Below are 14,585 nucleotides of genomic sequence, written 5' to 3' on the forward strand. Positions count from 1 at the left end.
AAGTGCCGTTTGTCGCGAGGGACTACCAGCAACCCGTAATGTCTCAGAAAATCAACACCGATGATAGGCGTTTGCACATCGGTCACTACAAAACGTCATTCGAAAGCTCGGCGTAGCGATAAATTGAGGGAAATTGTAACGATACCGTATGCTGCGATCCGCGTTCCGTTGGCCGCGAACAGTTCGTAGTCGGGTTTGTTCGTGTGTCCGCGGATCTTGCTGCGCGGATAAACACAAATGTCAGCACCGATGTCCACTAAATACGAGATTTTCGTTAGTATATCTTTAACGAAAATGCGGCGTGTCTTTAAGCCGCCGACGTTCGCCGCGTTTACGGAGAGCTGGTGGCGTTTCCCTGTTTCCACCTACAGGGGAATCGATACCTTCTCGCACGTTCGCGGAATACTTCATGATAATAACAACGGCCGGAATCATGCGTCCTTTCTCGCGACCTGGAACGGCTCCAACTTCTTGATCGCCAGTGCCGACGCGGTGGCTGGTTAATGTTCATCGCACTCACCTCGGCTCTTAATTGGTTCATCTGGTCGTTAAATGTATTAAAAAGCGTGAGCCAGGGAGCTTCAAACGGTTCCGCGTGCGCCGGGTGGTCTGTTATTATTCCTACCTGCGAAGTATGTCCCGTATCTCATTTGAACTACTTCGCGATGAGGTCCGCTGATGGCATCAGTTTGTCTAGGTCGGAATCGTCGACGGCAGCTAGTATGCGCCTGATGCAGGTGGGGAGCCGATTTCTCCACAACGATCGGACAAACTCATCTGGTGTGGAGGAGCTGGCGAGCTTTCTCACATGGTGGTACAACTGGGACGGTTTCCAATCGCCCATTTCTTCATGCTCCACCAACTTTTTACGCGATCACTATCCGAGTCCGTAAGGATGTGAAGAAGTTCATTTTTTAATTTCTCATACCGTCCGTCGGGTGGCTGACGGCCCCGTCATAACGCTCTCTATCTGCTGGAGGAGCTGGCCGTCGAGGCTCTTTGCAAGGGTCGCGAACCTCACCTTATCGGACGTAACGTCCGCCGCGTCTAGTTGCGTTTCCAACATTGCAAACCAAACAGTAATGTTGGAGGGTTGCAGCGGAGGCATTGTAACCGCGACACTTCTCGTAGCCTTAACATCGTCTTTCGTAGTCGTCATGTTAGTGTTTTCGATCATGTCGGGTTCATCAATATGGAGGATTAGTCGTGGATCGGTATCGCGAAGTAATGGGGGCGAAATATTGCTGTCGCAGTCCGTCAAGTATATTTGCAATAAATAAATATGCGTACAGTGAGTCGTTGATACAGTACAAAACTCGGAATAAATACTCGTTATTGTTCGTCGCGTAGATACTCGAGTCCGCTGGTATAAGTTTAAGACACGGAATAAATACCTGGTAAAAACTCGGAGAAACTTTGTAGATCACTGCGATGTTTGTTTATACATCAAAACTCTTCGATTCTGTTCGATGAACTCTCTCGCTCGTGATTGCGTCTGTTTATTTATACTGGTCGGGGGACAGCCGGAAAATTTGAACTCGACTGCGTTTGACGGTTGTATGTAGCGGCGACATTATTTTGCTCGGAGTTCATTACTCCTTACAATACTTGTGACCTAACGGTCTCGATACTCCGAAGCAAAACAACAACAGGATTTGAATCGTCCTGCTCGCGTGCCGCTACAACCCCAAGAATGTTCTCGACTTTTAAAATGTTTGTAACAATGGACCGTAAAAGATGCTAAATGTTATGGCGGTTCCTTAGGATTATTATGAGCTTAAGTTGATATATCTTGGCAGCTGGTAGCCATCTTGATCGAAGGCTGGATTATGTTTTATGACAAGATTATGGGTATAACAGCTGTTATTTATAATTCTCCATGAACACGATTATTTCAAATAAAAATTTATTAATGCATATAAATATATCCTATATTATATTGCATAAAAATTTAATTCTAAATAAATGGCAGGATAAATACTGAAAACTTTGCTGCTCACATGTCTTTCTCTATCTGTGGTCTATACGTTCTTCCAATGCTCTCATCCTTCCCACAGAATTGTCTGCAATTCTGCATGTTCTCGTTGATACATCTTCGTTAGTTCGTAGATCTCGGCCCGGAGATCTGCTTTGTAATAAATTGGCATTGTGGCCGTCAATACGCACAGCGCTGCATGTGACACAGTTCTGTAGGCCGCAGACGATCTTATAAGTGCGGCCCTTTGTGGCCCCGTCAAGACGTTTCTGTTACTCTTGGTTAACAGCGGTTTGGACCATACTGGAGACGCATAAAGCGCGACTGATTCACATACTCCATAGTAAAGCCTCATGACTGAGCCAGTGGGACCGTTAATATTAGGTAGCAACGCCCTCAGCGCCACCATAAGTGCATTGGCCTTACCACAAACTTCCTCAAAGTGAGTCCCGAACCTCCTGCCGTTATCCCACTGTACCCCAAGATATCTGATCTCTTTCTTGGTTCTCACTGGATGACTCTTAATCTTGATATCCATGACCTTGGGAATATGTCTCTCGGTGAGCAGGATTACCTTCGTCTTTTCGTGTGCTACCACTAGTCCATTGTCGGTACACTACCTCGTCACCACATTCATTGCCCTGCCCAAGCTTACCCCGATCTCCTCCTGGCTGGCCACGCCAAGTATCAGTGCCAAGTCGTCGGCAAATGCAACCACATTCCAGCGAGGAATATCCTAAAGCTCCATCAGGAGGTCGTCGTAGACAAGATTCCATGACAGCGGACCTAGTATGGAACTCTGTGGGACTCCCGCGTAAACGTTTCTCCTCACCGTCCCTCCACTGCTACGGACTACAATCTTCCTAGGTAGCTGCCTAGAGAACATCAAAGTTTCCGGGTATCCCTCTCGCCTCGGCCTTCAGTGAATCTTATTCCATCTGAGAATATTGAATGCGTTCTTGATGTCTAGCGCCAATTCACCTACTCGGCGCAGCGCATCCACTGTACTCTTCCTGCTAAATGCCCACTAGTCCGTTCCTGGTTATCAGAGTATGTAGGTTCCCCTTTCCTAGGCCTCTTAGCGGTTATCACCTTCCTCCCTTCACCGGGGGACTCCATTTTTCTCTTGGAGTAATCATCCACTGCCCTTTCGTGCTTATTCTCTCTGCTCTCGTTTACAGCGCGTATTACCCCCTGCTTCCCTGTATTCCGTCTAACTCCTTGGAGTTTCACTTGCTCCATCTTCGTCCTCCTCCTTATATTCATCTTACCAATATACTGGCCCATCGACAACGCTATAGCCCTGATCACGTTACCTGTTTCCTTAATCCCCTCGCTCTTCTCCTTATCGAGGTTTAACTTCTTAACCAGTGCATTCATCATCTGCACCGCTCCCAACAAGGCTTGCGTGAATCCCCTTATCTCACCAATCGTAAGCATTATCTCCTCTCCCTCGACATAACAGTTCTGAACGTGGTTATCCTCCCTCACGCTAGCCTCTACCTCGCTACTCGCAGGCAACGGCTTGTTACGGCAATGTCATAAGATATGTCTTACGCGTCTTATCGACTGCTCTCCTCACCAAATACTTTCCCCCTTTAGCATTTCTTGTTGCAATTGGCGTGCTCTGATCGTTATCCCCGACGCCGAACGTTACGTCACTACCTTCCAATTCAACGCCAGCCTCCGCTTCCTTTTTTCCACTTACAATCAGACTTCTCTGTAGCTTCTTGTTCGGTTTAAGCGGACTAAACCCTCGCAGGTTTATTCTATAATACTCTGCAAGGTATCCTCCTGACTTCCTGCTACGCTTGCCCGAGCTCCCAATAAATTAGCTAAATTAAATAAGCTCCCTGTTCATCTGGAGCCATTCTTCTCCCTCCCGGACTTTCACCAACAGGGTCTCCGGTCCATTTCGCGTTCTTATCACCTTATTCATCCGACCTCTGTTAGTCGGTGGCCTCCTTTCCTCGTTGCTGCTCCTTTTGTTCTCAAGCCTCCTTTCTCTCCTACTCGCCTGATCTGTACACTCCCCTCTAGAGTCGCTAATTTTTCTGACCTAGGGCCCTCGTCGTCCGTTTCTCCCTCCCTACATACCTCCGCGTAGGAGACGTCCCCCTCTTCGCGCCTTTCTTTCAGTCCGAATTCCTATCATCGGGCGGTGACGTAGTTTTCCTATTATTGCTTCGGTCGGCAGGCAACTTGCTTCCCCACTGACCGCTTCTTTTCCTACTCTCCTCTATCGTGTGGAACTTTTCGTGGACACGTTAACTTCTCCGGGTCTTCCATCCTGTCGGCTGTTTTTTCCTGTAGGTCGTCCGGAACTATAAACGCGAGTTTTAGTCGGTCTATGGAAACCGTTACGTCGTGATTATTTATTTTAATAATACAATTTTTTCCATCTCGCTTTCCAACTTTAAATGCTCCGTCTTACTGCGGTTGTAAAGGGTCCCTTATCGTGTCATGGCGCAAAAAAACATACGGCGATGTTTCCAATTCGTTAAAGATGAAAATTTTCTATTCTCCATGACGCGTAACCTGGTATGGCCTCTTTTTTGCGCGAGGAGGGGAAAATGCTGTTACGCATACCCAGTGACCCGCGTCACTGAGTTATGTGGGACTCGGCAGATGACGTCGCCATACCCACTAAAAACCCCTCCTCCTGTTCACTGCATTGAGGTACTCGAGGTACCAACCCGGTACAATCATTCGACATTACTTCGGGTTAGCCTCTACTTATGTGTACCCATCTTCATCGGCAATCCTATACTCTTCTCCTGCCTTCTCTTCTCCGCAGAGCCTCCATCTCCCTCTCCTTGTTAAGCCGATTCGTCATGACCTTGGTGCACATATTGCTAAATTTGAGCCATAGCCGCTCCTCGGCGGCCAGCTTCTCCACGATCCGGTTCTCTATCCTACATTCTTCTCCTATCTCGGCCTCCAACTCCGCGCGCTCCCCTGTCCATCTAGGGCACCAGAACAGCACGTGCTCGGCATCGTCCACGGTGGCTTCCCAATCCCAACAACTGGTGTGCGTCTCTTTCCCAATCCTGTGACGGTACCAGTTGAAGATACCGTGCCCAGTAAGAATCTGCATGACGTGGTAGTTGACGCCCCTCTTCGTTCTGTAAAAGATCAACGGATCCTCTATCAACCTCTTAGTCCAGCTGTAGGAATTGTGGAACGTCCATTCGACCCTCCATCTGTCCTCGGCTTCGGTCTTCAGCCTCTCCATCTTCTCGTACAATGCCGGCTCCGTTCCCTCTGCATTCTCGACGATCCGCCTCTTCACGCCGTACTGCTTTCACCGCAACCACGCCTTAATGTGTGTGGGCATGTTACCCGTCACCACGCACAAGGCTCCGTGCGACACTGTACGGTAGGCGGTAGACGTACGCATCATCGCCGCCCTCTGTGCCCTCTTGATGATATTCTTGTTCTTCACCTTGACCAGGGATGAGGCCCATATAGGTGCACCATACGGGACCACCGACTCCCATACCCCATAATAGAGCCTTCGGACCGCGTCCCTAGGCCCATTCACGTTGGGGAACACACCCCGTATGGCGCCCAAGAACCGTTCCGCCTTGCCCCACGCCGATTCGAGGTGGGGGGAGAACCCCCTAGCATTATCTAACCAAACTCCCAAGTACTTTATTGTCTTGCTAGTGGAGATCTCCCACCCGTCCCACACGTCGAAGTTAAAACTCGTCGGTATCTTCTTCCTGGTTAGGTCTTCTCTCTTGCCAGATGAAGTCCTACGTCGCTGCACCAACTGGTGGCCGTGCTGATGACCGCCCTTATCCTGTCCTGGATGCCGAGGAACTCCCTGGCCTTAAGGAGTACCGCCAGGTCCTCGGCAAACGCCACGGCCTCGATGTCCTTCTCCCGGTCGAGCGTCTCCAAAATTCCGTCGTACACGAGGCTCCACAGTAGCGGCCCTAAGATCGACCCTTTCGGAACCCCCGCACCGACCTTCCTCGTTACGACGCCGTCCCGGCAGTGCGCTATGATCCTCCTATCGGCCATAACCTGGTATGGCCTGACCTTCTCCTCTCCGAATTCCACCCTGGTTTAAACAGATCCTTCCCCTTCGTTTTATCTTTCTTACCTAACGGCGTAATCGAGACCTCCTCGGTCTCGGCTCTTATCGGCGAATCACTCGCTCCTATGGTAAGCTTGGTGGACATGCTGCCAGAGCCTGTTCTTGCGCGACTTGCTCTCTCGCTTTCACCGTCATTCGCAGCTTGTTATTGATCCTCGGTCATTCTATCCGAGTGGGAGGTGACCCTGGGACCGACCCTCCTCCTCTCATTTGCCTGTATTCATGTTTAATACTCATAGTCCAAGGGCATGGCCAAATTCATCGTACTATCTTGTAATTGCCTTCCCAAAAGAATACCAAAATAGTCCATAAGCAAAGCCAGTTCATCCCAAATAAGCCATCCACAACCTAACTATAATTTCCCTATGAGGAAATATAAATGCCATCCCTCTTATACACGATTAGATCAATGGGTTACTCCATAACATGTTTATAAATATATCCCATAAGTGATTCTGCGAGTGCATCCGCCTCGCAGTTTAACACGTTGACGCAGGCGTGATACGCCTGTCTGTCCCGTGAGGCGGCGTGCCCCATTGGCGGGTCACACGTGTCTGTCCCGAGACGGCGATGGGTCACACACGTATTTCACAAAATAGGTAGCACAAAATAGGTTTATATTATTTTATCTCAAATCTTCATGCAATTTTTTAAAACAAGTTAGACTGAGTGCCGACTGGCCCTTACAACGATCACAATATGTTGTTACCATTTTGGTTCTTTTCGCGGCATACTCTCTACCTTTTATTCTAGAAATGCGTTTACAACTTTCTTTACACCGCCGTTTCGTTTTGCTCGCGGGCCCTTGGTACGATTGTAGAAAATGTGATCGTTTTTTGGGCAGTACTTCAGTTTCACTTGACATTTCTTCTCTGTGGGGGTTCACTATATTTAAAAGGTGATAAATAATTTCTTCGCGAAATTTAAAAATTTTAATACTTTTAGTACACCATTTTCTATGTATATACCACGCATTTACGAGGCTAGCCCCACATAATAATTCCATTTCAATTTTTTAATACCATTTTATGGTTCTACATAGACAACTATAATAGGATGCAACGCTATGCCCTCAATTCGCTCTAGATACTCTGATTCTAGGCACCCTAGAAGAGCGGTGGCTTTTTCTTCATCGTTTGTGATGCCCGGCGTCGCGAGCTGCCTCTCTAGTAAGGAGAACCATAACACGATCTTCTGAGGCATCAGTGGAGGCGCGCGTACTACTTGACTGGTCGTAACTGTTTTCTTGTTCGACATACTGTTAGTGCGCTCGGAATCAGTATAATCGAAGTCTCGCAGGATCACGTCAGGGTCACCAATGTGGAGGGATTGGTTGAGGATAGATGACGTAAAATAACGAGAGCAAGAGATTACCGTCGCAACCCGTCAAATATATTTAGAATAAGTTAAATAATTAAATAAATAAATAAAGTACAAACTGTCGTAAGACGCTTGTTCATTGCATTCGCAACGATAGTATATGTTATATGATAGTATCACATATCGTAGTGTATGTCACTCGGTATAATATTGTCTCGCCCGCGATCGCGTCCCTATATTTATACTGGGGGGGGGGGGGGGGGGGGGGGGGGGGGGGGGGGGGATTTGAATTTGTCTAAGATCGGCGGTTGCCCATAAAGGTGACTTTGTTTTGTCTATCGATATGTTTCGAGCCTCAATGCTGTGTCCGTGTTCCGAAACACAACAACAACATGAAACGCTTTCGATCTGCCTCCTCCTACGACTCATGTGCCGCTACACAACTTATCCTTGTTAAGAAATTCTGTAGCAAATTTTAGACGTAGAATTTTATTTTTCTTGCTAATGAATGGTTTTCTTCTTGCAACTGGCGCATGTAAATTATTGTTCCGTAACAGTCGTCGACACAGTTCTGGATGTACTTCTTCATCGAACTGTGTACGTACTATTCATACTAATTGCGGCCCAGGAATGAAAGGGCCAGTTTTCATTTTCATACGTAAACAACACACGCGAGGAACGTGGTACGTGCTTCGGGCCAAACATAAACAAACGCGCGTACTTACTTAAAAATGTTTTCAAAACGAATGTTAAGCGTTGTGCAAGTCGAATCGCGTACCTCGAATGAATAAACGCTCAAGGTGGAGGAGGTTTAATAGATCGAGTATTAGAGTAGTTTAGAACTGTATTTGCACTTGTTGTATAAAAGTAACGTTTGATGTTATGAACACGGCGGTGGTAAGATCTTGTTAAAGTGAAGTATTTCACCCGCACGGTATGGAGTCTGCTGATGAACTGTCTTCCTACGTTGCTGATTCCCCCTACTAGTCGTTGGGTTTCGTTTCTCCACCGAGCCCTTCTGACTGGTCCTTTCCTGGTATTTTACTTGACCTCGGAGTCATTATGTTTACAGCTCAGGGAGGCCATGTAATTCGGATTTTCCTGAAGATGAGAATAGACCTGTCCGTGCCATGAACGAACAGCCACTCAAAATTCTGAACAATAGTGGACGCTTATCCTACAAACAATTTAATCCATTGGAAGGGGCAAGATTCGGTATACAATTTTATAAATCATGTGAATGAAAATCGGGTTATTGCTATGACTTTAAAATATACATTGGTAGTTATAAAATAAATTCCAGTAACAAGTAGTTTGAGCGTGGAAGGGCTCGGCGTTGAGGCCGACCGCGCCATTCCTGGAGTATAGAACTCACACTGGCTTCGCTAAATAGGTGTTCGTTAATTACCGTCTACTTTCAAGCGTCCATTGCCCGGGAAACGGCGCGCATAGGTGGTCGGCGCACGACTTGGAAAAACGCTGCCCTCTCCTTTCGGGTCATTAGACAAGTTAAACCTGCCCTTTCGGGCTGCAGCTCGCTTAGCCGGCGCGCGAGATGTCTGTTGTTTCTGATTCTTTTATGCTTGTTCTCCTATCTTGAGTCCGGTGCTGTTGTTCCGGGGTTTCTTCTACAACAAGACATGATACGAACAAGTCTAAACGACTCAGACAAAAAATGGGACGAAGTATTAAACTTCATGTGCTTAGGATATAACACAGCGATACACGATGCAACCGGTTTTTCACCTTTTGAACTAACTTTTGGACGAAAACCTAACCTCCCATCCTCAATATCCAGAACCTCCAACTACACGTATGTTCGCACTATGGCAAAAACAATTAGACAAATACAAAACACTAGCTAGACAAATACTTGAACAAAGTAAAAAACGTTACATGCGAGACCAACAAAGAAAAATCATTAAACCACAAACGGTATTTAGAGAAGGAGACACAGTTCTTGTACTTAATGATACACAAAGCAGATAAATTGGACGATGAATGCTTAGTCCTTACCACATCAAAAAAAGCTATGACTCCTTGTTACGAGATTTTAATCAATAACCAAATTAAAAAGATACATGGTAACAGAATTAAACCATACTTTTCAGGACGCTCATCTCATGCATAACCCTGGGACTGGAATTAATACCAATCGAAAGTAACGCAATTCCTCCATGAGAAAATATCAAAAACCTATTTGTATAATGAAAATCCGTTACCTTCATACAATTTCGTAATCGATATCAAAGAATGCAGTACGATAGTGCTTACCAGTTTGTTTACTGATTTTGCGATTAGTATAATTATTGATCCTATTGTCCAGATTTATTTCTTTTCTCTTTTAACTATAGTAAGGATATATTGAGAATGTCTCACTGTAACGTGAAGCATACAGTTTTGCGACCAAATGTATTTTACGCCTTTTTTTTTGCGCGCGAGGAGGGGAAAATGCTATTACGCATACCCAGAGACCCACGTCTCCGGGTTATGTAGGACTCGGCAGGTGACATCGCCATACCCACTAAAAACCCCTCCTTTTTCCTCTGATTTGTTAGACACAGACAACCCCAGCAGAGCCGATCAGCATTCATCAGGTTTGTCCTCAACCGTGCCGCCGCATATTATCGTCGCGTACTGGTGCCGCCCCTCCTATTCGCGGACTCTATCTCTTTCTCCATATACCTTCTATATCTCATTATGCTCTTGCAGAGCTCACTGAACTTCCTCCAGTATTCATCCCTGGTGATTACAGTGTCCACCAAGTTGTCCACACATATCCTGACTCCCAGGAAGTTCTCCAGCTCGGTTCTCCTGTCGATCCATTTCGGGCACGCGAATAAGACATGCTCGGCGTCATCATTCGGGTATCCACAGTCCCAACACATCGTGTCGACCTCCTTACCGATCCTCTTGCGGTAGCTATTGAAAATGCCGTGTCTCGTGAGCATTTGCATCGTGAAGTGATCGATGTCTCTTCTATTCCTGGCGAATATGGTCGCATTGCTTATTAATCTCCTGGTCACATTATCTTTATTATACATGCTCCATTCCGCCTGCCACTCCGTTGAGGCCTTCTTCTTTACTTCCTCCAGATCTTCTTTCTTTTCCGCCCGCCTCTCAATCACCTCCTCTCCAACAGTTAAGGTCTTATGGGTCTTCTTTCTTTCGTATATCCCCTTCAATATTCGCACTTTGATGTAGATCGGTAAGTTCTCGATCAATACACAAAGCACCGCGTGAGATACGGTGCGGTAGGCCGTGGATGTGATGCACAGGGCAGTTCGTTGAGCCCTTTTTATGATCTTGTTTTTCCCATACTTCAACGCATCAGCCTACACAGGCGCACCGTATGTTATTATGGATTCCCACACGCTGTAGTATAGCCTTCTTGCCAAACCAGGCGGGCCCTTAATATTCAGTAGGATTTCTCGTAATGCTCCTATCTTGATGCCCGCTTTATCGCACACCGAGGCAATGTGCTTGTCAAATTTCCTATGCGTGTCAATCATGACGCCAAGATATTTCGTGACGTCTACCGTGTTGATAGCCACGCCGTCCACCTTCAAGCCTATAACTTTGGGCACCCTCATGCCCGTAATGAGGATCACTTCCGTCTTCTCCTTAGCTAGCGTCAAACCCACTCTTGTACACCAATCGCACATTGTTCTCATGACCTCCCTTACTATTCCGCTAACTCCTTCGTTTTTATTCACGACGCATGCGATTGCCAGGTCATCTGCAAACGCGACCGCCTTAAACATTACCCTGCTATCTAGCCTTTCCAATAACCGATCGTAGACTATGTTCCATAGGAAAGACCCCAGCACAGATCCTTGCGGTACCCCAGCCGCAACCAGGTACTCCACCGTACCAAACTGGTTGCTGACGATTATCCTCCTGTCCGTCAGGTAATTTTTTACCAGTCTAATGATCTTGCAAGGCAGCTTCCTCCTGGTCAGTTCGTCAACAATGCTGTTTCAACGAAGGGTGTAGAATGCATTCCTGATGTCCAACGCAATCATCAAGCATACCATCCTATTCTTCTTGCAGGTGTCCGCGAATTTAATCACCTATGTAATCGCGTCCACCGTACTCCTTCTTCTCCTGAACCCATATTGCCTCTTATGAAATGGGTCCACTCCCATACATCTTTCGATAATCAACTTGAGACACTTCTCCCACACTTTGCTCAAGGCCGGAAGTACACTTATTGGGCGGTAAGCATTAGGGAGCTTAGGGTCTCTACCCGGTTTACTGAGCAATATCTGACTCTCGCTGTTTTCCAGCATCCCGGGATCCTATCAGAGTCCGTAATACTGTTAATGACCTTAGTGATAAGCTCTGTTCGGTTGTATACTAGCAGCTTAACTATATCCCCTGGGACCCCATCTTTTCCCACCGCCTTCTTTTCATTTATTCTATCAATGATTTTCTTAACATCTTCCTCCTCAAGCTTCGTGTTATAGGTGATATCCTCCCTGTCATGCTCTTCGACCTCCCTTAACTCCGGTCTACGTCCTATGATGAACAAACCTTTTAAAATTTCTTTCCTTGCTAACCGGCATGTCATTTGGTAGCCCTTTCTTGCCACACCTGTTTATAATCGTGCGATACGGCTTTCCCCACGATTCCCTTTCTAGTATCTCACAGAATCCGGCCCAGGCTCTCTTTTTACTCTCAGATATTTCTTTCTTCACCTGTCTTCTTAGCCCCTTGTAGTTACTAATAAGGGCTTCGATCCCACTGTCCTCCTTCCTCCTTGCTCTAGTTATTTTCCTCAATGCTTTGTGAGCCTGAGTTCTCAGTTCTGCGATCCTCTCATTCCACCAGTGATTGCTGTACTTCTTGTTTGTCGTACAGCTCACCTTCTTCAGCATCTTGTCACAAGTTTCCACCATACGTTTCTGCAGCAGTTCCGCCTTGTCCGCGTCGTCCGTCGTATTAAGATTCTGTACGTTAGTGATCTCGTCAAATTTAGCCAAAAATATATCGGGTGCAAGACCCTTCGTCACATATTTAAAAAATTTAGTTCGATCCCTTACGGTCCTCGTTTTAAACGTATGAGATATGTATAGGTGGTCCGATGCTGTGAGAGCATTTAACACCTTGCTCCTTACGTTGTTTTCTCTTTATTCGACTTATCCATATTGTTAATTTGTGTTCAAGTCCGTGGAAATAGCCGTAGTCGTTAATAACCTTGCTCAAAACCGCCCGAATATATTCACTCGTAGACCAAAAACTCGCCAAATCGTCAACCAAGCCTCCCATAATCATACTCGAGTTGCATTCTCAAAAGGGAGCCCGGCTCGAGCAGCATAATTCGATAATAATGAACAGATATCAGAACTCTGGTCGACCCAACTTTATTCTTTCATAATAATGGCTTCCGCCGAGCCGACACGTTTTCTACCCTCGCCCGCAAGGTGGCGCCGCCATATGGCGACGTAGCGAACCGCATCTCATGCCCGTCACGCATCGTAGCCACAGAACAACTTCTCAATCCCTACAAATTTATCATATTTATCATAACATACCCGGCTTGTAACCGTCAAAATAACCGCCATAACCTCAACTTTACCATTACGCTTCTTTTAACAATAAAAATTAACAATTAAAATTTCAATCCCAACAATAATTGACTCAGAATGGGATATAGAACAGGTATACCCCATACCGACTCAAAAGAACGGAGCATTTCTCGCTCCATTAGTCGAATGTCCGATATTTTTTACCTCAGGATTAACTTATATGAATGTAGACCAGATGTATTTGGACAAGCAATGTCGAATCAGAGGCGAATTATACATTTGTAAACAAACTCAACCCGTACATTATAGACGTTCAAAACACGATTGCGCATCCGAAATAATTAGTGTAGACCATGAGATTTTGTAAATTCACAGTCTATAAAATCGTAGAAGTAACTTTTATACCGCTCAAAAACGAAAATCACTACATAGCTATACCAGAAAAACCAATAGAACTCAATGTATTCTCTGAAGAAGGTGGTCATCAAATTGTCGAACTGAAGCAACCCTCCCTGTTGAAAACTAAAATAACTGTAGATATATTATATGGAGACAACCATATGAGAATCAGTGGTAGTCCCAAGAGCGATATTACGATTAACGCCATAAATATAACTGATAACGTAGATTTATCCTCAATACTTCATATCTTAGAAAAAACTCAAAGTAAAAACCCAAAGTAATGAGCAACCTAAACGGCTATACTGATACCTTGCGTCAAATAGAAGATAGAGCCAATCAATTAACTTTTTCGCACAGAATGACACAAATTAAAACTTGGGGTCTCACACGTTGCAAATTATAAGATATATATCCACTGGACTCATATGCTTGTATCTGCTTAATAAGATAGGATTGTCAAAACTGTGTATTCACATATTTTGCTGTAAAATTAAGAAAAACACCGTTAGTAATGCACCCAACGTTAGTACTGTAACACCTTCCGCCCCTATAAACATTTACACGCCGATGTTACCTATACAACCTGGAAGAGAATCAAGAGTGAGTTTCGAATTATCGACACAGCCCAGAGCCACGTTTCATCCGTCGATGCTGAAGAAACACTAAGATTTTGGAAGACCAAAATCCATCTAAAGAGAGGGGTATGTGACATCAATTACTTCTCAACCCCATCAGAGATAAGACATCGACCCCCGACTGTCGGACGCAAAGGCTGCGACGCATCTTAGTCCTCATCAGAGATAAGGCCTCGACCCCCGACTTTCGGACTCCTTTGGAGCCCACACCGAACCCCTCAACATCCCCAAGCCAGGGTGTATATATGCTCGGGTAGTTCTTGTTCTAGTTGCTGTTCTTGTACAACACCCCTTTTTTCGGTTCAGCGTTATTCTATTATTCTAAGTGCCAAAGTTATAATAAAGTTCGATAAAAGAAAATTAATAGTTGGGTTACGACTCAGCTTTCTTTTCTCTCACAATCCAAGTATTAATTTTACGTGACAGGAGCAGCGTCCCACCTGCTCCGGAAACGTCCTGAAGAGATGATAAGGCTTAGAAAACGCCCTGTTCGACCTGAGACGAGCGACAGCAAAGTACTGGCTGCCTTGTGCGCTCGTTGGGCGTAATTTCAACCCCAATGGCCCTAGGGGTGCCCGGGTACTCTATGGCGATAAATTTGCGCTAAGGAAAGCACC

The 14,585-nt window shown here is 45.8% G+C and overlaps 2 protein-coding genes across 2 annotated transcripts; both read right to left on the reverse strand.

The window, feature by feature from the left end:
• Positions 1-2,042: 2,042 nt before the first annotated feature.
• On the reverse strand, positions 2,043-2,513 carry LOC126875151 (uncharacterized). Its single transcript, XM_050637874.1, has one exon. The coding sequence runs from the start codon at positions 2,511-2,513 to the stop codon at positions 2,043-2,045; it is 471 nt and encodes a 156-aa protein (XP_050493831.1).
• A 2,226-nt stretch (positions 2,514-4,739) lies between these two features.
• Positions 4,740-5,210, reverse strand: LOC126875152 (uncharacterized). The gene has a single exon (XM_050637875.1). It carries the CDS (start codon positions 5,208-5,210, stop codon positions 4,740-4,742), a length of 471 nt encoding a protein of 156 aa, XP_050493832.1.
• Between the last annotated feature and the right edge of the window lie 9,375 nt (positions 5,211-14,585).

This window comes from Bombus huntii, chromosome 17 (assembly GCF_024542735.1).
Source record: "Bombus huntii isolate Logan2020A chromosome 17, iyBomHunt1.1, whole genome shotgun sequence".
Taxonomy (NCBI): domain Eukaryota; kingdom Metazoa; phylum Arthropoda; class Insecta; order Hymenoptera; family Apidae; genus Bombus; species Bombus huntii.